At 35.9% G+C, this 24,248-nt stretch overlaps 1 protein-coding gene across 5 annotated transcripts in view; it reads right to left on the reverse strand.

Annotated features, from left to right (window-relative positions):
* Positions 1 to 24,248, reverse strand: part of EFR3A (EFR3 homolog A) — an 89,282-nt gene that overhangs the window by 42,115 nt on the left and 22,919 nt on the right. For 3 of the 5 annotated variants that reach the window (XM_064476836.1, XM_031439647.2, XM_064476838.1), the window contains exons 2-8: positions 15,148 to 15,224; positions 12,798 to 12,925; positions 11,510 to 11,660; positions 10,774 to 10,895; positions 5,797 to 5,946; positions 3,955 to 4,092; positions 1,613 to 1,691 (exon numbers count right to left, since the gene is read on the reverse strand). In XM_064476836.1, the coding sequence (XP_064332906.1) occupies positions 1,613 to 1,691; positions 3,955 to 4,092; positions 5,797 to 5,946; positions 10,774 to 10,895; positions 11,510 to 11,660; positions 12,798 to 12,925; positions 15,148 to 15,224 (845 nt within the window). Of the gene's footprint in view, positions 1 to 1,612; positions 1,692 to 3,954; positions 4,093 to 5,796; positions 5,947 to 10,773; positions 10,896 to 11,509; positions 11,661 to 12,797; positions 12,926 to 15,077; positions 15,225 to 24,248 lie in introns of all 5 variants that reach the window. The other 2 variants (XM_031439649.2, XM_064476837.1) reach the window with 1 other exon arrangement.

Here is a 24,248-nt window from a genome sequence, read left to right on the forward strand (position 1 = left end):
TGAAATATTACATATGAATGATTCTCATGTCAACTTTATGGTAAATGGCAACTAAAACAATCAAATCTATCAGAAGTTCTGATTGCATCAGGATCGTCTTATTAAATAGAAACTGCCATTCCAGTAGGTGCTACCATGTAGTTTTTGATTAATGTACTTCATAAAACACGTAAAAGCTCCTTCTAAGTAATGCTGTGGACCAGAAGTCGTTTCTTAAGCATTTAATCCATAAATATTTGATTCCTTCAGTTTCTTCAACTTTGTAATTTATTTTACTTCTTGCAAAAAATAATTTTATCTAGTAATTAAATCTGACTGAGGAGGGCCAATGAAGAAATACAAGGCTACTGAAGACCAGGGAAACCGCCTTAATTATGTTCACAGATTGCCAGATTAACTTCTCATCTACTAAACTAAAATTAAATGAAAAGATCTTAAAAGTTCTTATCAAAGGAAAAAAAATACGTAACTATGTGAAGTGATGGATCTTGAGTAAACCTATGGTAATCATTTTGCAGTATATACGTATATCAGTAATGCTGTACATCTTAAACTTATACAATGTTGTATGTCAAATACATCTCAATAAAACTGGAAAAATACTTAAAAATGACCCTTCCACATCCAAACCAGCTTCATAATAACTTACCATTTACTGAAAACCTACATTATGGTCGGCATGCTGTACTAAAATTTAATGTTTAATTTAGACCAGAAGTTCTAGACTAGAATGACCAGAATTTCAATTCTGACTTTACTTTCTACCTGTGTACCCTTGAGTGAGGTACCTGGCCTCACTAACGGTCACTTCTGAGCTGTAAAAGGGGATAACAGCAACATCGGGATTAAATGAGAGGAAGCGTGCAAGGTTACCAGCACAGTCGGAGGCACAGCAGCACCTGATAAACGGCAGCTTCTATTTTAATGTAAAAATGAGCCATTCAATGCACGCAAGGAAGTTTCCTTTTCAGAGAGGAGGAAACTGAAGCTGAGAGAGGCTAAATAATTTGCACAAGTTCTATACAACTGGTAAACAGCACCTCTAGGATGCAAATCCTGGGATGACCTATACGAAAGCCATGCTGCTTCTCACTCCTTTTCTCCTTTATATTAATGAAGACTTTTTAAGGCATTAAAAATGTAGATGGTATTAAAAAAAACCCAAAAAACCTAAAAGCCCACTTGAATTATGAGCTAACTGTGTCTGTTCAAGTTTCAAGGGAAACCAAGGCTGTCCTCTGAAGAATGTCTCATCATAAGGTTCTCTACAAACTAGAGGAGTTAACACATGCACTGTCACATAGTAAATACCCAATAAATGTACCAGCTGTATTCTGCTATAAAAATATCAATTCTAATACCAGTTTATCAGAAAAATATAAATACACAATAAATGTATTTAATAAATGCACAATAAAGAGCATCATAAAATCATTTAGTGCTTTTTATTGGATGTATTTTCATCTTGGCAAATAAGAATATAAGTGGTAATAAAGATAAGTGAGATAAAGAACTAAATTACAAGCATATTTTATATCCTACAGTGTAGTGTATTTCTGTCTGAGGACATGCTTATTGATACAGAACCAAAATTTCTTATATAAATCCTTACCTGAATGGAATACATTATAATTTTAAAGCAGTGAACTGCAAATTCATTGGGATCCCATAATTTGTGATGATCTAAATGCCTGTAATTAATAATAAGAAAATTACTCTAAGAATTCCTTATTTTATTACACTTTCTCCTCTAGAACTTTCAACAATATGCAAAACCTAACAATCAAATGAATATTATCTAAAAGAAAGTCCATGTTTCCATTTTCAGAACTATGATACATATTTCCCCCAACTGCCAGATCCTTTCATAAAACAACAATAAAAGGCTAAAATACATTTATGTATGATTTTTAAATACTTAGATGAGCTGGCAAGAAAGGAAAGTCTCTCAATCCAAACTCTGTAAGAAGGCGAGAACCTGGAGAGGTAAGTGCACACTGAGGCCAACACCTGTCTTAGGCACATCTGCAGACCTCTGGTAGCCGTAGCTAGTGGTCTAAAGGGTGGTATACACAGGAGACTGGAGAGAGGCAAAGCTTAGGGTCCACCTAGGAAAGGTGGCTATCAGATCAAAAACACCTGCATCAATGTAAGACCTCTAGAAGACGGCACCCTGAGTGAGTCTGGGGGGACGTTCTATTTGTAGAAGACTGTCAAGAAGCCTGTCTGTAGCTGGTCTTGGCTCCGTGGGCTGCCACAAAAATGAAGTCTCTCTGGAGACTTCACCACACACCCAGAAACCCAGGCTCTCACTTTGGCTTGACAGAATTCACAAGTATCTGTGTGGCTCAAAAAAAACTAAAGATAAGAAGGTAGTCCAAAGTGGTGCCTGGATGACACTGAATCTGTGCAGTCAAAAGTCAGAAAATCCACGTATGACTTTACAGCCAGCCCTCCGGATCCATAGCTACTCCATATCCATGGTTCCACGGTATCCACAGACCTGCATTTGGATCATGTAGTACGTACTGTAGTTTGTATTTATTGAAAAAAATCTGCATATTATTTCAAACACCTACTGTTCGAGGGTCAAGTGTATATTGTAATTACGGTGCATGTCAATTATCCATCAAGTTTCTAAGGACTAGGACAGTTTTATTCATGTATATATTCCCCAAAATACCTGGTACCTTACTTGCAGGGGGCATTTAATATTTTATTAGCTAATTAACTTAATAACTTATATAATTAACTATTGAACAAACATTTAATTAAATTAGCTAACACACACATGATCAACATATAATCCCATTAAGTTCTACAAAGAAAAGAATATGGCCCACTTTCAAGGTATTCAAGTAACCAAGTGTGGCTAAACTTGGTAACTTCTTCCTTCTAGACCAGCTCTTTAGATTTTTAAGGCTTTATAGATTATCTCTTGGTTAATAAGAATATTAAGATAAAAACTAGAATTCTGATATTAAATCAGCATGTCTGGACATTAAAAAACAGATCTGCCTTTAGTTTTATTTGACATAATTTTGATTACTTCTTAGTAGCATTTTCATAAGCCCACAGTCTTTATTTAAATAGTAGATCTCAATTTTTGGTGGTGGTGGGGGAAATTCCTTTGAAAATACAATTCCTTGATTCTTAATTTTCTTGTAACTTAAGCTCAACTTTGAACTCAAATATTTGCCCTAAATAAAGAATTCTGGATATTACATTTAGCCTACTATATACAAGCCATAAAGATATTATTACACTCAGGAAGGAAAAAGGACAAGGCAAACGATTAACAAAAGAAAAACTAACAAAAATACCCAGAAATTACACAGAATATTCTATAGATCTATCATCTCAAGTCTGAGTTAGAACTGAGAGGCTCGACCAGGCTTGAGAGATGTCTATGTGGAGAAACTCAAAGTTCACAGATGTATTTTGCTTGAAGGGCAGCATATAAGTACCAACAAGATATTTAACATTCCTGCTCTGATCAGCCACTTGGTATAAGATGAAATTTACTCAGAGAAGTGAATGTGATCTAAGGCAGTCCAGCCCTGGCAAAAAGCAAGCCAAGAAATAGAAGCCAGGGAATAGGAGGAATGGACCACAGAAGTTCATAAAATGAGATCTCTCATACCTGGATGCTCTGTTTTAGTATTTTACTCGTTATATGCACTTCAGGTATGAGTATAAATTCTAGTTAAATGATGCACATGATATCAAGGACATGACTGTACTTCATATTTAAGGGGGAAAAGAGCTAGTAAAGTGGTTGAGCCAGTGCTCAGACGGACGCGGTCTGACTCAATTCTGTACTCTTCCCACAACGCTACAGTGGTATCATTAATAACTCACTCACGTAGGTAAGGGTATTTGTCCTCTGTAAGCAAATTAAAACAGAATTATACAGCACAATCGCAAGTAACCAGGAAAACACCAACTACTTACGCAAAAACTGGTCTCACAGCATTATTCATGTTCCCAAAAGTTGCCCGGCCCAGCAGTTCTCTGAAGCAGTTTTCAGCCAGCACAGCGGGATTCTCCTCTTTGTCAGTGGCTGAAGGAGAAGGAGGAGGGCCTATGCGACTAAAAAAGACAGAGAAAAAGACTAACGAATGAAAAGAATTCTGACACTAGTTTCACCAGTTAAACAGAAAAAAATGTTAGCATGACATTTTCTTTTTATCCCAAAATAACTTTAAAGCTTAATTCTAAGTTCATGAATTCAATACCAGTAAAGTTAATCACATAATCTTTCAAAATGGGAGAAATTGAGTTACATAACTTGTTTCTAACTAATAGAATGTCCTTTCTAAAAGCAAAATACTCAGCAGTCGCTATTCTGTTAACTTCCTACAACTTCTCTACATTTATAGCAAAATCCTAGTAAGGACATGGTGTCCAAAGATCATCCAGATTAACTGTCAGGGAGCAAAAATAAAATGAAGTAAAAAACTACGGCACAGTTTGAGTAAAAAGTAAAAATTTAAAAGCTAATTCAGAAACTTGTATAAGTAGATGCCTTCAGTAGATACTATTCATATTTTAAAACATCATTTTAGACTAATGTATTCATGTACAATAATGACAAAGTGCTTATCTGTGGCACTGGGATAAGACCATTAGAAAACACAGTTCCTTATTTGGCAACCAATGGTATCAGCATCCCTGCATCCCACCTGTGCTCATCCTGTACCTGCACTGCCGTAATTATGGGGAATCAGTTCTTAACTAGTGAGGTACCTTTAGAGGAGTAAATATTTCAGACAGGAAAACTAACCTCAGCCACAATGCCAAGAATAGGAAAAATATGGTAAGTGCTAAAATATATCAAGTTTCACACTTCAGAAAAGGTTTCCAAAACTGGGAACAGTCAATTCCAAAGAGTCAAGTATAAATACTTTCTGTAATTGCCATAAATTAAGGTAAACATATTAGGTACTTGTGGAGTTACAAAAAATGTCATCTTTTCACTTCTAGACCACTTTTATTTTGATATTGCACAGATAACCATCAAAATTATAAGTAAAGTTTAAAAAAATTTTAGAACTACAGAATCAATTATCTTTTAAATTTGTGTTTGGATCTCCCTCTTTAAACTGCAAGAATCAGGAAGATCGAGATAATAAGCTAACTTGGAGAATATTGGGTCTAAAATTTGATTGCATAGTATCTCTGTGTAAGGCAATAGAAATGTGGGAGGAAAGCATGCTATGGCATTTGAAAAAGCAGAATGAAGTATAGAATTCTAAGTTGAACGGGATACTCGTAGGGGGAGGGGCATCAGCATATGCCCCAAACCAATATTCTATGCCAAAATATCTTAGAAGAATAAATAGGCAACAAATAGCCTAATATTTTTGTTGAAAAAACATATATAGTGAATAGCAGGTGCTATTATTTTGATTAGTACTAACGCTATGAAAAAGTATGTTGCATCTCTAAAGCATAGTAAAAGTTCGGTTATAATCTCTAATTCTTACACTTGCAACTTTAAGTAGTATTAATTCAAATAGTAATTTGGATGCTCAATAATAAGCAGCAAGTAAAGTGAAAATTTGTTCTGAAAGAAATAATATCTTAAGGGTCAGAGTAAGAATCTGTGGTCTACTAAGCCTAATGTGATCACTAAAAGATGAACAATTTTTTCAGAAAGGACACATATTTAAACTCACTCAAGTCTACAAGACTATTATATACAGAATACTAGAGCCAAAAAATTCTTATCCTAGCCAGCAAACACATACACAAAAGTAACACAGCCCCAACACTGATATCCTTATCCAATACCTGTCAACCTCTTCTGTCTTCTGCATGTTAAACAGCAGGGATGGAACAATTTTATCCATGTGCTGGGGTTCCCAAATGGTAGCCCGAAGTTCATCATTAACTGTTTTGCGAACCACGCCTTGAATACCTCTGATTCCAGCAATTCGAATTCTGTGAAAAAAAGAAGAACAATTGAGTCACAAAAAAAGTTATTAAAACAATTCTGCTTGCTTAGCTAAGAGAATGGATACCAAACAAATATTGTTATCTCAAGTCAATAAAATAAAAATAACACAAAATAAATATAAGAAACTAAAATCTCAAAAACCTAAGATGGACAGAGATATGGCAATTCCAAAAGAGGCTTACTTTTAATACCACCTTTTAAAATCAGCATTTAAAGTTAAAAAAAAACTGTAAAATATAGAAATATCTGGTCTACCGGTTTTCAATAAAATAATTTAATCAAAAGAATTAGGTTCTCCTAAGAGGACGATAATAATTCAAAATAATGTGAACCAGATTCTCTCCCATTTCTTGCCCAGAAGTCTCAGAAGCTGAGTGAAAACAGGATTTCACTGCTCCTGAACACCCTTAATACTTCCTCAGACTTTTCATTCTTTGTTTCTCCCTGAGAACTTCTTACCTCCCTTAGTCCACCCAAACTGAAGACTAAGCTAGATAGGGATGACAAATAAGAACTATCAAAATGAAGTACAGATAACCTCAGTCCTATACATACATACACATCTGTGTGTACTGACATAGATACATTACTATGTGCATATGGGACTTAAAACAGATGGAAAGATAGATCATGCTGTTGGACTAGAAGAACCAATATTGTTAAAACAACCGTAATATCCAAGGCAATCTGTACGTTCAATGCAATCCCTATTCATTACAAATGGCATTTTACACAGAGCTGAAACAAAAAAAAATTATATTTGTATGGAAACACAAAAGACCCCGAATAGCCTGAACAATCTTGAGAAAGAACAAAGCTGGGGGAATCACGTTCCTTGACTTCAGACTATCCTATAAAGCTACAGTAATCAAAACAGTATGGTACCGGCACTAAAACAGACACATAGATCAACGGAACAGGACAGAAAGCCCAGAAATAAAACCACACATTTATGGTCAATTAATCTAACAACAAAGGAGGCAAGAGTATACAATGGAGAAAAGACAGTCTCTTCAATAAGTGGTGCTAGGAAAACTGGACAGCTACATGTAAAAGAATGAAACTAGAACATTCTCTAACACCATATATAAACATAAACTCAATGTGGATTAAAGACCTAAATGTAAGACCAGATACCATAAAATCATAGAGGAAAACACAAGCAGGACACTCTTTGACATAAATCGCAGCAATATTTTCTGGAAATGTCTCCTAGAGTGATGGAAATAAAAACAAAAATAGACAAATGGGACCTAATTAAATTAAGAGTTTTGCATAGCAGTGGAAACCATAAACAAATGAAAAAAGAACCTACAGAATAGGAGAAAATATTTGCAAATAATGCAACCGACAAAAGATTAATTTTCAAATTATACAAACAGCTCACACAGCTCAGTATCAAAAAAAAAAACTCAATCAAAACATGGGCAGAAGACCTAAATAGACATTTCTCCAAAGAAGACATACAGATGATTAACAGGCACATGAAAAGATGCTCAATATCATTAATTATTAGAGAAATGCAAATCAAAACTACAATAAGATATCACCTCACAGCAGTCAACGGAGGCATCAAAGAGTCTACAAATAATAAATGCTGGAGAGGGTGTGGAGAAAAGGGAACCCCTACACTGTTGGTAGGAATGTAGTTTGCTGCAGCCACTGTGGAAAACAGTATGGAGATTCCTCAAAAGACTAAAGATAGAGTTATGATCCTGTAATCCCACTTCTGGGCATATAGCTGGAGAGAACTCTAATTTGAAAAGATAATATTCATACTAGCACTATTTACAATACCCAAGATATGGAAGCAAACTAAATGTCTATCAACAGATGAATGAATAAAGAAAATGTTGTGTGTGCGTGTATATATATATATATATGTATACACATGTGCGTGCACACACAGAGAATGGAATACTACTCAGCCATAAAAAGAATGAAATCATGCCATTTGCAGCAACAAGAATGGACTTAGAGATCATCACAGTTAGTGAAATTAAGTGAGACAGAGAAAGACAAATATCATATGATATCATTTATATGTGGAATCTAAAAAAATGATACAAATGAATTTATTTACAAAACAGAAATAGATTCATAGACATAGAAAACAAACTTATGGTTACCAAAGGGGAAATCAAGGAACGAGGGGAGGGTTAAATTTGGAGTTTGGGATTAACATGTACATATTACTACATGTAAAAGAGATAAACAACAAAACCTACTGCATAGCAGAAGGAAATATATTCAACATCTCATAATAACTATAATGAAAAAGAATCTGAAAAGGAATATATATGTGTGTATAACTTAATCACTTTCCTGTACACATTAAACTAACACAGCATTGTAAATTAACTATACTTCAATTACAAAATAGGTTATTAAAAAAAAAGCTTATTCAGCTTACCCAGCACTGTTTCCAAAAGCTATAAATAGCTTTAGAGAATGGAAGATATGGGGGAGTGGGTTATATTGCTTTACAAAACCATGGGGAAATCACGCAGGCAGTCAGGAGCGGCAGATGGAGAACGGGATGCGGCAGTAATATGACTCTGAACAGATGAGAAAGTGAACTAGGGGACAAGACAAATTCTGCCTTTTACAAAGCTATGTCTATTCATGCTTCTTTTTAAAACATAAAGAAAGTCTTGAGAGACTCCTCTGCAGCTATCACAAGTGGGCACACCTAACATCACTACAAAGGTGGTATCTGCAAGTCAAATATTTTAAGGCAATTGTAACAGTCATCAGCCCCATTTCCCACTGGCCTAAGCTTTCTTTGATAGTGTATTGCTAAAAATAAAGGGGTTGATAATAAGTATGCAAGTCGGAATCTAAAAGGGAATGTAAATATTCCTGAAGAAAACCAAAAAGGCTTTTACTTAAGGCAAAGAAGGAAAAAAAAATTAAGCCCTCTAAGTATCTTAAAGCATTTTAGTTTACTCATTAGTTTTATAGTGATTCAAATGAAATGCTACTTTGGAATATTAATTTTCATATAATAATAGAAAGTCCCAGATTTAAGAAAAGTACTATGAAACCTTTCATTTACATATAGACATTTTCAAGTTTCTTTTTGTAAACATTAATGAAAAATGTTGTCAAAATATGTTCAGAAGACAAGATCTTTCACTAGGGGGCACTAAATACCTAAAAATCAGATACCTATGTAACGCTGAATTTTTAAAATGCATCCTTTCATAAATTCCACCATACTATAAACATTTTTCATCTACACTGGTTTATATGTGAAATTCACCTCAACCAAAAATTGGGAAATCCCTATGTGTAGTTTATCAATCTTTATAATACTAAAATAGAACTACTACCTTCTGGATATTTTCTACATTTTAGAAGAAAAAAAAAATGTTACAACCTTAAAAAAAAAACTGCCACCTTATTTAGTTAATCTTTATACCTCTTTGCCCCATTAACAAGTTATTGCCAATCTCTGAGAACAGGGAACAGTTTCATAAAACATTTTTTGAATATCCTTTAGGGAGAAAAAGGGATTTTAGCAGCGACAGGAAGTTTATTATTTTAAGACAGTTATAGTTACCTCTATCTTTCTAAGGCTTCACACTTATTATAAAGCAATAACAGCAAGATTCTAAGTGGCCTATATCATACCAAGGACAAATTATACTAAGAGCATCTCAGAAAGAAATAAATCATATCTGAAAACTTAAATTACCTCTCAGCTTTCTTTCTCCAAATTAATTTTTACACTTGTTTTTGTTTGTAAACCAACACTGTAGCTTGCATACTAAAAGCTAATTGGTTACATTTCTGTATATTCCCTTATTTTAAAAGAAAAATAAAAATTACAAAACTTGCTAAATCTTGACTATCAACTGCCCACAACAACTCTCTGAATTCAGGTTAGTTTCTTTTTAAGTATACTATGATAAAGCTCAAACTACTTTCTACGTTTACCAGGGTCACTTTGAGTTTAATTTTTAACTTTTATATAGATATCAATCTATTGACTGTGTTTGCAGATAAGTATTTGATTCCAGATTATTACTAGGATATATCCAGAAACGTTTAAAAATGCTCAAATCAGTTGTCACGATAACCTCAGATAAACCATAATCCAGTAATATTCATTCACTCATTCATTCATTCATTCAATTTACATACGTATTCATTCAGAAAGTGCTTACTGAGAGCCGGCTATGTGTCCAGCACTATTAAAAGTGCTAATGACACAGGAGTTCTCAAAACAAAGCCCTTGCTCTCCAGGAGTTTATTCCACAGAGGAGAGAAAACAGAAAATGAGAAATGAGAAGATAAAGCTTAACTGGGGGTGGATGGGAGGTTTGATATTTTTAAATAAAAGGTGGCCGGGGTAGAACTCTCGTGGTAAGGTGACATTTTAGCAGAAATGTGAACAAACAAGCCAGCTGGGTATCTGGAGTTATTCCAGACAGAGAGACCACTCAGTCCAAAGGCCTGGGGAGAAGTGTGCCTGACGCGTTCAAGAAGCAGCAAGGAGACCACATGGCTGGATTAGAGGGAAAGGAAGAAATGACAGGATGACAGGATCTAACACTCGGGTCAGGTGAGCACAGAGGGGCATTCTGGGTTACAGTGAAGACTTCAGGTTTCATTCTGAGTGAGTCAGGAAACCACTCTCAATTTTGCTGTTTTAGTCGGTTCTTCTAAGAGCAATGAAAAGTTGTACATTGGGAATAAAGCACCTATTTTCCCATCTCCTTTGGTAACCATTATGTAATATATAAACACAGTATTCATCAATAATCACTCTATGACTGTAAATCATAAAGTAAAATTATACATACTCTGTTCGAGTTTCTGGATCAGTATGACAGGAATGACACATGGCACTGAAGCGAGACACAAAAAAATCATAACGTCTATGATAGGACGGTGTGTCTTCTTCAATATTTGCAAATTTGACAAACTAAAAAAATAAAACAGATTATTATCTTTTTGAAATGTGGAACAAATACATTTACTTTCATTCATTATTTGTTATGTTGATAAGAAATAGTCAAATAAAAAGCAAATGAAATGTGAAATATCATAAATGTCACGTATATACAAAAAGGGAATTTTTAATCATGAATTTTACAAGATCAAGGATACAGCATTATAAATGTTAAATGTAACTTTCTGATGGGGTTTCTTTTGAGTGAGCGAGCCCACTCTCTAGAAGGAAAGGCCTCACTCTCAAGCTCTTCTGCATTTCCTGGGTGCCGACAGTGCTTCAGTAATAGCCTCAGGCCCAAACCTGCAGGGAGTTTTATTTCTTAAATCATAAGGGGGAAAAAGAAAAACTTTACACTTATGGCCAACTGAGGTTTTCTGTCGCTCCATACGATTGGTAACATCACAGATTTCACGAGGAGCAACAAAAAAAACTAGAGATGAAATGTTCTAATCATCGACATCTGTACTGGCTGTCCACATGCCCTGACCAGGGCACCTGCCTTTACCAGGTAAAGACACTCTAAGAAGCGTTAATCCTAGTATGCTAATTAAACTTGAAATTAGTTAGAGAATAGTTTTACTCACAGAATTTGTTCCAAGAACTTGAAGCTTTGGCTCTCCTGATTCCAGAAGCTTTGCTACCATATGAAGAAAGCTTTCTACAAATGGCTTGATGCTTTGAGAATGGCAGGCCATGAGAAGTTGGTCCAATGCCTCCATAGCAATTAAAACATACCTAAGTGAAAGAGAACAATCAGGTCAAAGCGTCTCTAGCTCCCTTAATTCTCCTAAATGCTTTCCCTGGAATCATTAAAATAAGTTTATTTAAGTGCTTATAGAAAGGCAAATACAGTGCCTTCTAAGTGAAATCCTAACCCTCACACAACACTAGTGATCTTAAAACAAAATGACTCTCACGTGGAAGCACACAAAAACTACACTGTATGACTCCCATTTCCTCCTCACAAAAAACTGCTTCACAGCGTCTCTAACATTACCTTTGTTTGTATTTTCTTTGTAGACATGAATACTTCCCATTTCCTAACTTTTAATCGTATTTCTTTGCATCTGACTCAAAATAGTTATTATTAAAAAAGTGCCTAAATTTCCAACATCATCATAAATTCTACCTTGTGATCATCAGATTTTAAAGCTTGTACTAAAAATTAAAATTCATATGTTAGATAACTTTGTTTCAAAAATCAACTATAAAAATATTTGTATAACGACTCACTAGAACACTCTGAATGGTAATGTGGAAGTAGAGAAAGTCAATATATCGCTTGGAGAGCAGAACAGTCTAAGAAACGGCAATATGGGAAACTATAAAGCAGACTGCACAGCTACTAATGTTCGGGCACAGAGAGTGGATTAAGACGGTAGGTTTACTTATAGGTAGATGTGTAGCTAGCACGGTTCAAATCAGCATGCTTACATCTTCTGAACCTTAATATCTGAGCCTAACATAGTTCTCTTTTATTGGTCCTCTGATGGGTTAAAACTGGAGCTCTATTAAAAATCAGTTGGTTAACAGAATCTGTTTTCAATTCAGAGATTGATTTTTAAATTACAGTATTGCACTGATAGACTAAGGGAATCAATTTCTACTATTTCCATTAGGGAAGTCTCAAAAATTAATGGATGCTTAAACAACTCTCTTAACTAACATGAGTTTATTCTTAAGTCTGACCGCCAGGAAAGGGATAACAGCTACAGCACCTGCCTAGAATCCCACATTTCCTTGTATAATATTACAATGTTTTATTCTCCACATGTTACCTTTGCCTGACTAGATGGCAAGATAATTTAAAGGATGATTTAGCTTAAGAAGAATTTTCCAGAGATACGCTATAGCAGCAGTTAGTTTCCTTACCCAGAACGATGTCTGACAACATCCCTGCTCAACCTTTCAGCCAGGTAAGAACCAATTCGATCCAGCTTCTCTGGAGCAGATACTGCATAGAATGTCAGTTTCTCCATGTCAGCTTTAACAAGGCCATCCTAAAAGTAAAAAGAACAAATGGAATAGGGTATATTTATATCTATATTTTCACGCTTATTTTTTGCATTTCTAAGTGTTTCCCCTTTTTGGATTGGTGATTAATCCACATTTATGCTAAACCCTCTTGGGTATAGCCTCTTTGGTGCTAATATTCACCATTCTGGATATGCAGAATTTTCAAAAAGTTAAACAAAAGTTCCATTTAGGGAAAGCATTTAAATATACCTTCATAAGTAACAGATTACTCTAACACCATCCTTTATAGAAAAATAGTTCAATTCAGTGCATGCAGTTAGGGAACAGGACCTAATTTTAGTATTTATAAGAAATGGTTTGGTTATTTTTTCCTCTCAGTAGAGCACTCCTTGAAGGCAGGGACTGTGACACACAGACCCCTGTGCTTTGGGCATCTACTGTTAGATGCTTTTGCATATAACATAAGATTTTTTGTTTGTTTAATAAATTAAAAATAAGAAATATAGTCAGTTGGGTTTATGGGTGCCATATGTATGCAAGGTTCATGTAACTCTTTTCTTTTTCTTAAATCTTATTTTACAGACTGCTATTTAAATAAATATTATCTAAGTAGTTGGCAAAAATAAAGATTCTTTCTGTAACCATTCTCTAATTTACCTGCAATCACTCCCATGATCAAAAGCATTCAAAGCTCCCTCACTGCCTGTAAGTCAAAGTAGATGCCTTGTCTGTCATTCACACTCCTCCATAATCTGGCCTCCATCTTATCTCCAGGAACCATATGTTCCAAACTCCTCAAGGAAATGATCTAAATATTCAGTCTATTAAATGGTATTTCTGAAATTTTAAACCAGACACTGTGCACAAGTGTCACCTACCACACTGCAGTGAGGCTGCCTTCACTTGAAGGCTCTGGACCTCAAATGTGCCTCTCATTTCACCATGCCTTACCTCTTGCTGGCAACGAAGACACTAATCTCTACTTCTCCAGATGGGGGACATCCCTCAAAGCTCAGCAAATCTCATTTCTCCTGAGAATGCTTCACAGAGATTGTCAACCCACAGCGATACCTCTCTGACTTAAAGGCAGAAACTTCACCATCTGTTTTACTAACATTTTACCTTCTGATCTATGCATTGTGATTTAATATTTAGTATGCTTTTGCTTTATAGCAGTCAATGGGTGGAAAGCTCCTTAAAGGCAAGTACCATATCTTAGGGCATTTTATATGCCATAAATTATACAGGCTATCTGGAAGCCAATATCTTTAATCAAATTAGCCTCCTCTAAACAGCTGAATTTTTAAATTAGGTTTGATTAAAAAGGAGATGTACTGCCCCCTTCCTCTTGGGAAAGGTAATCCTTTGACAAAAATAAAAAATAAAAATGAAGTGTATCTCATAAATTAATGTTAAGGTAATCAAAAGGTCTCTACAGTTGGCTACATTTTATAATAAGGCAAATTCTGGAAATTAAACCTATTTAACACTTTTTTTTTGTTCCTATCTATTGACTAGACTGAGTCTTAGAAAATTTAAGACAGTGTCAAATCAAAATCATTCAAACCCAGCTACTTTGAAACCAGTAATCTTCCACAATAGAGTAACTTCTATAAAAAATTAAAAAACATTTAAGTAAAAAGAGAACAAACTCTGCCTGGAATATTCTACTTCTTCTTCTCAATTCTCTTCTGCAAACTGTGTTGCCAACCCTATTTATTCTTTGGATCTTAGCCTAGATGTCATTTCCTTTAGGCTTTTCTTCTCCCAAGCCCAAATCGGGTATCATTCCCACCTACCCTAGCAGTGGCCTTTATTTCTTTATTTCTCTATCACAGCATTCTGGCACACAATACTGTAACTGCCAATTTACTTGTCTATGGGCTTGGTGAGAGCAGAAGACCATGTCTGTATTCTCAGTTCTATTCTTGGCATTTCATACAAATAATCTGGCATTAGTTCATAATGTTTGATAAGTATTACTTAAATTTAGGAACTGTCTAGACTAAAGAGCATCATCTGTCCATCATCCCACATTCACGCCTAGACTAAGAAAAGGATCTGAAAATTAGACAAGCAAGCATGGTCATTTAAAAGTAAAAAAGGGAAGTATAAAAATAGTAAGGTACATGGTAAGATTTGGGGGTAAAAGTAGAGAAATGAAATTAGGGAAACCTTAGGGAGGTCAGCAGGGGGGAAGAATGGGTCAGCAAAGAGAAGGATCAGTAGATGTAGGTCAAATTACTTTTGGATCTTCAGGGAATATGTTGTCCACCAGGCGTTTGTAGCGAGGACGCAAAGCAGAACAGCAACAATACACTCCTGTTCAAAAAGAATAAAGTCACAGAGTACAGACATTATTCACACTGTAAACTGACCTAGAAATTCAAGTTTCTGGATATTTATGGGTTACTTAAAATAAAGGGGAAAAGTTCAAATGGCCACAAATAGAAAAAGGTGTGCAAACACAATTATTAAGAAATGAAAAAGTTAAAGTTTTCCTCCCCTTCCCAAAGACACCAGGTAACACTAGTGAATTACTCCAAAACTGCAAACCAAATTGTTCTGTATACACACACACATAGAGCCTACCAAATTGACGCTATAGAGCAAATACATAATTGACACCCCACTTACCTCCTTTCTGATCTCACCTCCTGCTACTCTCTGCATCTCCCTACCCTTACCTACCACTCTTCCTGCCTGGCCCAATCCACTCAGCTCCAGCTACAATGGTCTTAAAGTGGCAGTTCCCTCATAGTATAGCTGGTGAAAACAGTTAACCCATGTATCTACGTGATACATCGTATGAGGAACACAACAGAGGGAGAATCAACCTCTGTTGAGGTTGGAGTCCAGGAATTTCAAAACATGCTCAAAAGCTGCCCTATGTATTTTTAGTTGTTGACCATTGGAAAGAGTTATGAATTTGGATACAGAAGACCTGGGTTCATTCAAATTCCTTCATCTCAGTGGCAGCAAGATCTTGGGTGGCACATCGGCTCCCTGGAAAGAACTACGTAAGTGGAAGGGCTCTGTTGTCTTGTCCTGCAGACTAGTAACTTAATTGGAATGTTGGTCTTGAGCCATTATAAAATTATTCCCATGATTTATGAAACTGGGGTATGGGTATCTCCATTTGTATGTATTTAGAAAGCAAAATATGGTATGAGAACATGTAAGCTAGAAGTTCAGAGAACTCAGATCTAAGCAGATTTCTACTACCATTTTCTTGAGTAATGTTATTCAAGAGACAACTTCTCCAGCTATCACTTTGCTCATGAAGTACACGTCATTCATCCACGCAGTCATACACATGTCAGCTGAGTGCCCAGCAGGCCAAAACATATAAGACTGTATCCAGATTTGCAGTAAAATGGAGCCATTAAGTACTGATAAAAACAAGACAGAACTAAGATGTGTACAGCATTGTTAGTGATTGTAAAGCACTCTGCATACATTATTTCACACTTCCAGCAAGGTATTATTATCATTACCACTTTACAAGAATGGAAACTAGCAGAACTGACCGAGTAACTTACACGACAGCAATGGCTGGGTGAGAATCCAATGTTTTAACTCTGAAACCTCATGTTCTTTCCACAAAACCACAGATATTAGTGGTCAAATCAATCAACATCTACATATTTCATCTGCACCTACTATGTCCCTAACACCGTGCTAGATGCAAGAAAGTATAAAAGATAGTGAATAGTTCAGCAGTATATACTTACGCACTATATGCTGATAATATGAACCATCATCCATTGTTCAGGATGTTTTCTACTTTAACAGAAGAAAAAAATTTCAAAGAGCCCATTAGGGGATTTTTTTCAGACTAACACCAAAATAACTGAACTCTTTTTAAAGTCCAAAAGCAAAACACAGGCCTGACTATTAGAAAGAAAAACAAGGGTAAGAGCAAAGTAAGCAGAAGTCGTATCTCTGTATCAACTATTTCTAATATAAAAAGACTTCAGATGAATGTTACTACACTGAAATAAATTAAAATCAAATATGTACCAAGTGATTAACTTATTCAGGGCACTGAGCTAGGTATTGCAATGATGAGAGAAGCTTATAACCTGATAAGAAGATTAAGATGAATACTTTGCTAACACTAATGCAAAGCCAAATATAGTAAATTCAGATTGCTATTATGACAGAGACTGGCAACAGAATTGAAAAACAAGTCCCAGGGCTTCAAGTTTTCTGTCAGAATGATAAATTATCTAATTTTCAATAGGTAAGAAAAGACTCTTTAATAAGCTATTAAGTTTCACTTACACTGACACCTTCTGATATTATGCACTGCTTTTATAGTTTAAAGAGGCTTCAAAAAAATGGGGACGTGGAATGCACATAATATCCAGTTCCCACTTCCAGGAAGCTTAGGTCTCCTGGGGAAGACAGATGAGTGAAAACACAGAATGCCCAGCAGGTAGCAAGGGGCTAAAGGGCAGGGGCCCTGGGGTTGGACAGACCCGCGGTGAACCCAAGGTTTCTCACTGCCCTGCTAGGTGCGCAGGTCGCTTCCTCGTATCTAACCTGTTTCCTCATCAAGTAAATGGGTGTAATAATGCCTCTTCATATTTATTGGGAAAATTAAATTAGATGTCAAGTTCTTATTAAGGGTATATATCATCTGGTAAGCATTCAATGAAACGGTAGTTATTATTAGTAATGCTCTTAAAGTACTATAATCAGGGTAAGGAGAGGTGCTTGAGGTAGTACTCCTAACAACACGGAAACCTTTGCTGTGAACTAACCGTCTAAATTCAAACAAATCTCACATACACTTCACGACAAGCTTTTGGTAACAGTATCAGCACCAGCGGGGTAGCGCTATATTCTGAGCATCATGTGTGCAGCACTATATTAAGCACTTTACCACCTTATTAATTTACTCCTACAGCAACCCTCTGAGGTGGTAATTATCAGTTTTGTTCGATAAAGGAGGAAACAGAGGCTTAGGACGGCCCATTTGTCCCACATCATACAGCTGGTAAGCTGAGATTCCAACCAGATCTGATGACTTTAAAGAGTAATTACCACGCTAGATTCAAGTACCAGACAATTTCTAAATTACTTTAAACATTTTAGCTTTCCACAAACCATGACCAATAAACATGACTGCAGGAATTAGTCTGACGAACAGATGAGGAATGCACTGCCATGGAGGGAAATTAATGGTCAAGTGAGTTTCTCCAAAAGGTCCAAAGCAAAACAAAAACGCCTTCTTGATCACTTACTGTACAAGAAAAGCTACCAACTATAAAGAAGATAGATGAAGTCAGGTTTAAAAACTTCAATATAAAATGATAACATACTGAAAGCAGTGTAAGGTTAAAATGACTGGCAATAGCAACCACAAAAGTCGTAACTCTATCGGCTATTTTAAATAAGAGGATACTGTACTTATAAGTATCACGAGAACAGGTAAAACAAAATCACTGGACCTACTCAGGCACAGAAACGTGGGTGACTCCCTTGCTGAAGTCAATTCATAGGGCTTTTCAAGTTCAGCTGCCGGTACCTGAACATAGTCCTTCATGTTGTAAGAGACGATTTTCTCGTTGGTCTTCCTACTTGTAGATCCTTTCACCTACTGTTCAGGAAGTGCCAGTTCACTTTACTTGTAATTAATTAGCAGAGAGTACTAATGTAACTTACCTAACTTGTTGTGGACATCAAATATAAAGCTATCAAGAACCTGATATTATCCATATCAAATTCTGCTGGCAAGGCCAAATAGCTTAAACAAGATACTATGAAAGTATTGTATTGCTAGTTTCATAGAGATTTGCATAGTTTAAATAAGAAACTTATAATTTATATCTTTTTTCCTTAAAGCATCCCTTTAATTCCTCCTCATCCTAGCTTTCTGATTTCTTCCCAAAAAACCCCTCACTTTTCAACCTCTTCCTGACTTTCTCATTTCCAAAGGAAAAAAGGGCTAAGCAGATCACAGAAAGACCCGAGCAACTGGCCAGTCTGAACAGTATGAATTCTTCCTTTAAATTTAATTCTAACACATACTGAAGAAGGTAATCCACTATTCTCCTGTAGCACGTGGAATTCAGAGTCCTACTCACAATATAGTAGGAGGAGAAACACGAAGTACCAAGTAGGTAACTAAACTATGGGAAAATGGAACAAGGGCATAGCCAGAAAGAAAAACTATGACTAAAAAAAGTGCCAAGCTGCATATTACAGTAGTGTGCAGACAGGCTCATGGGGTAATCTGTTCAGTAAGGATCTCTGAGCCTCAGTCAGTAAAGAGAAAAATCCTTCTACCAATCTCTCAGGGTTCAGGGTACTAAATTAATGTAAAAATTACCTGAGCTGTAGAAGCTACTTTAAAAATTGTGTGTGTGTGTGTGGTGCGCATGCTTCTAAAATTAACCATTTCTTCTTTAAAGACACCCAAGACAATCCAATTTCTTCTCCTTAGCTCCCCTAATACCATTCTCATGTGGATTCACCAGTGTCTTCTAGTCCTCACCTCAGGCAGGAGTGAGATGTATTGACCTCTAGCAGCCTCCTTCTTTGATAGGAAGGTGTTAGAACTAATTTCCAAACCGTCCTGACCCAAGAGGCATTCACAGAAGGACCTGAGCAGCTGCATAGAAAACCTCAGGGCTGAGCTGACAGTGGCATGGATGAGGTGCATGGGCACCCAAGGGTGCTGGGAGATCTCTGCTTAATGGGGCCAATATGCTAAGTGGTTGCTCTGCCAGTGAGTACTTCTAGTTTGTGATGACATTTGCTTTCCTATGCAGCTCTATAAATTCGAGGGTTTGAATAATTACTAAAGACCCCTTTCAAAATAAGCTACTTATACTTTCAACTAACTGTATTACTCAGTGATAATTTAAATCTAACTAGAAATATTAATGTATCCATTATTAAACTATTAATGGCTTTATTATTAAACACCACCATGGCACTGGGTTCTGGAGATAAAACTATCCTTTAAAACAAAAACAGTACGTTACCATCACTGCCACTGAAGCTGAAGAATGCTTAGATCTTATAATGGGAACCAACTGTATGACTTCAAATTAGGTTTGTTTCATGATCTGTTAAAGGAGAAAATAAGAGTATCTATACCTCCTACATAACAATTACATTATCTCAGTTAATTCTCACATGTAATGTATTAGGAATTCACGGGCATATTTAGGACTTACTAAATTTCATCCTTCAATGGGAATGGCTAAGATTACTGCATCTTGGTCTTTGTGCCGTCACTGTATATTTCTATCATAGCACCTCTAACAAATTATTGTATTTATTTATATACACATCTATTTTTCCTACCAGAATATGACAGCATGGTTTTTCTGTTAGAAGATTTTAAAAATTCATCACTTCAAGACCTCTAGCTATGTGGTATCCAAAGCCCTTTACAAAAGACTCAGCATCACATATATATTCTCTTCAAGGTTAAAATTAAGTCTAGTTACTCAGTCAGTGAGTGTCAGAACAAGACTTCAGACAATTACCAGATTTAGTCATATTACAGTCCCGCTCACATGTACCCCTCCTGAGTACCACACACATATATACTATATTTAAAGCCTATACTACGTGTGTTATTCCTACACTTCAACGTGTGTACAAGGCGCTGTGTTAAGAACTATAGAGTATGCAGAATAGATAAACAAGATGACACTGTACAGCACAGGGAAATATATACAAGATCTTGTGGTAGCTCACAGAGAAAAAGAATGCGACAATGAATATATGTATGTTCATGTACAACTGAAAAATTGTGCTCTACACTGGAAATTGACAACATTGTAAACCGACTATAAAAAAAAAGTAAATCAATAAAAAAGAACTATAGAGGATCAAAAAGGTGACTATCTACTTGAAAAGACAAAGTTTAAAAATTGAATTTTAAAACAAGATTTGGACAACAGTTGAAGACAATGGGGTATCCAATGTCAAATGGACCACAGGGCCACAGGGCCACAGGGCCACAGGGCCACAGAAGTTCAGAGAGGAAAGCACTTCCTTCCAGCCAGAGTGAAGAGAAACTTTACGAAAGACATGGGGCTTGAGCTGAGGGCCTTCCTGAATGAAGAATGAGTAGACTGGACTCTAACGATACACTGAAGACAGTGAAGGACAATTACAGGCAGATGGAAGAGGCAAGAATCACTATGGAGAATGGCATATGAAAAAACCAAAATGTGTTTTCTAATGACCCAGAGCTTAGAAAAAGGACAGTAGGAGGTGGCACAAAGGAAGCATCAAAAGGGTCTGCTGACTAATTAATCAGATAGAGGTCAAAGAAAAACGGGAACAAAACAGTCTTATCTTCAGGAAAGTGTTCCTTTTAAAAGGATTTTAATCCGTTAGAGGAGTATTTTATTACATGGTTCATTCCGCATGCAATTCTACACCTTTTCTCCTTTCGTTCTCAATTTCACTACTCGTTCTTTACTCCCAAGCACATCAACCTTACAGAAAAGAGGACAACAAAGGCAATAAACAGAATTAAAGCTCTAATTCTTTTTTAAAAGAGGGTCTTCCCAGTGCATTGCAATACTTGGCTCTACAAAAGCTACAATGCAGACAAAACTCTGGTATACTTTTTAAAACTATTCTGAGATAATGTCTGTATGAAAAATACAGCTTTTTTCCGAGTCAACTAGTGATCAGTCTATACTCAACACCTGTTTTTTCCCTACTATTACAATTTTTAAAGAAAAAATATGTTAGACATTGTCCTACTTGTAAACAGTCAATTTACAGATGTCTACTAGACTTTATCGCATACGATCATACTTAACTGAAAAAATTAAGTATTACTCAGCAGAGTTACCCAAGGACAAGAGCAATAATATACTGAATAATCCTGACTTTTAAAAAAATATAATCCTGGAAGGCTGCATTCGAAAACCTTTTGGAATCATCATACAGAAAAAAACTACCACAAATACTAAAATCAGGAAATACAGTTCCCTGTTTATTTCATCTGATGTTGGCTTAGTTTGCAAAACAAACAAGAAACGACCCAGTAGATGACACAGAAATCAGAGCTGCAACCAGGAAAGAAAAGTACTCACACCCCTGTCCCTACTAGAGTCAGGACACGGCACGTGGTTCTTCCCTACTTCTAAGACTGTGTGACTGGACTCGGCTGCCACAGGACTTCTTCACATGTGCTCAGCTGGCAGCTTGGAAGGGAGCACAGCACTCCTGTGTCCCCATCTCCGGAGGTAAGAAATTAGATGGGACAGAACTGAAAATGGCAATAGTATGCGATTCCCTTTTCTGTTTAATATATAGAATAGTGATTAAATATCCTCTACAATCATGTCAATAGTACTGTTAAGAATTACAAAAGGAGTCACATTTTCTCCATGTGTAATTATTTAAAAAAAAAAAAAAGCATGAAGCATGTGAGCAACAACTTTCTTCCTGAATCCAAACCATGGTACTGATTATTATATTGCTAATTACTTTGCACAATTAATATTTTTCAGGGAAACAGAGAATTACGCAGTGGTCAAAGATAAATTTAAGAATCATGATTAAGAGAGGAAAAAAAATAGAAGGGCATAAGGCAAATCAGACTATGTAGAATTTATAATGGAACTGAGAAGGTAAAATGCTAAAGCACTAATATGTTTTAAGAGTCCTATTTAAAATACAGTCTAGCAAAAACTGACAAAAATCCTCTAATCTTTAATAGATTTAATACTCAACTAGGGAAACAGTTGGCAAAGTAATTGAGGGCTCTGACAGTTTCCATCTCTGGAGTATATTTCAACAAATCAATCTTTGGAGCTTTCTACAAATACCTATTTTCCAATTCTCAGAGCGAATCTTGGTAAATATGTAATTCAACAGAGCTAGTCAAAAAGTACAGGAGTATCCTACTTTAAGAAGAAAATGTGTTCTTCAAAGATAAACAAAAAATTGAGATCCATGTATACATAAATGACTAGCAACAGTTTCCTTTAATATGGAAAAGGACATAAGAAATTGAACTTACAACCTTCCCTTCAGTGAGAACTTCTTGTAAAGAACCCTTAACGTGAACAAATGTTCATGGAAAACCACGGAATACTGTTTATGTTTCTGAAAATGGTTTCTGTTATACCAATGCCTACACATAAGCTAATGTTCCAAGAATTCTCTCACACATTTACAATCCACTTTAAAAGGGTAAAAATTTCTTGAGACAGTTGAAACCTTCTATAGTTCAAATATGAGATTTAAGTTAAAAATTCCACATAAGAAAACACAAACATTTTCACTAAAAATAAAGATGCTACTAGTGCTACTTGTCAGAGGACACCAAAACGTCAAGGTCTAGGAATCCCCACATTAGAAATCAAAATACAGAAACTGCCATTAACATTAACACAACAAAAGATGAGCCTGCAAAGCCCCAGAAGGTTCTCTATGGACAAATGAAGGCAAGAACTCAATCTGCACATCACTGATTCAGAGGGCTCTAAGGCCCAGGGGTGTTTAGTAACTTAGTGTCTCCAGGGTGACCGAAGATGCTATCAATAATTATGCTAGGACCAAAGGACCAAATCTTGGCAGTCCCAGGCAACCCAGGACCTAGGCTTATTCTACTTACTCTTAGACTGAGTACTGGGACATGTCTGAAGGCATCAAACAAAGCAGGCAAGTTTTCAGCTATAGTTACAAAATGAAGAAAAGCAGCAACAATCCAGCCAAGGAAGATAAAGAGAAAGGTAAGGGGGAAAAAAGAAACACAGAACACTGGTAAAAGTAAAAATAACAGTAACTGAGGGGTTTACCTGGCTTTAATTTTTCTGCTGTATAATAACTACAATCTACAAACTACAACTGGGTATATCAAATAATGCAATAATTTTTGTTATTAGCTGGTAAATTCTCTATATGCTTGTAATTAAATATTTTATAAAATGCCTACTACACTCAAGGTACTACGCTAGGGACTGTGAGATGTGTGAGTAATTCACAGAACTGGTTCCTGACATCAAGACCTTTAAAATAGAACAAGATTATAAGAAATCAATGTTATGGAAAACAAGAGAAGTATTCCCTTATGAAAAGTAAAAGACAGATGCAAATGAAACCATGACAAGTAACTGAATTCACCCTCAGTCTCCAGGTAGAATTACATATACCTAATTATGCTGATTTTTCTACCACAAACATTATCTCCAGGGGACAGTTACAACACCCTCAGCTTCCCTAACTAAAACGACACTCGGAAGTCTTCTACTTTTACTATGTGAATGTGTTTATTCTCCTATGATAAAAGGTCACCTCATAAGAAATCCTACCTAAGCAAACTGTTTCCATAGTACAATACTTTCCTTAGTG

The sequence above is a fragment of the Camelus dromedarius genome, chromosome 20 (genome assembly GCF_036321535.1).
Source record: "Camelus dromedarius isolate mCamDro1 chromosome 20, mCamDro1.pat, whole genome shotgun sequence".
NCBI classification, from domain to species: domain Eukaryota; kingdom Metazoa; phylum Chordata; class Mammalia; order Artiodactyla; family Camelidae; genus Camelus; species Camelus dromedarius.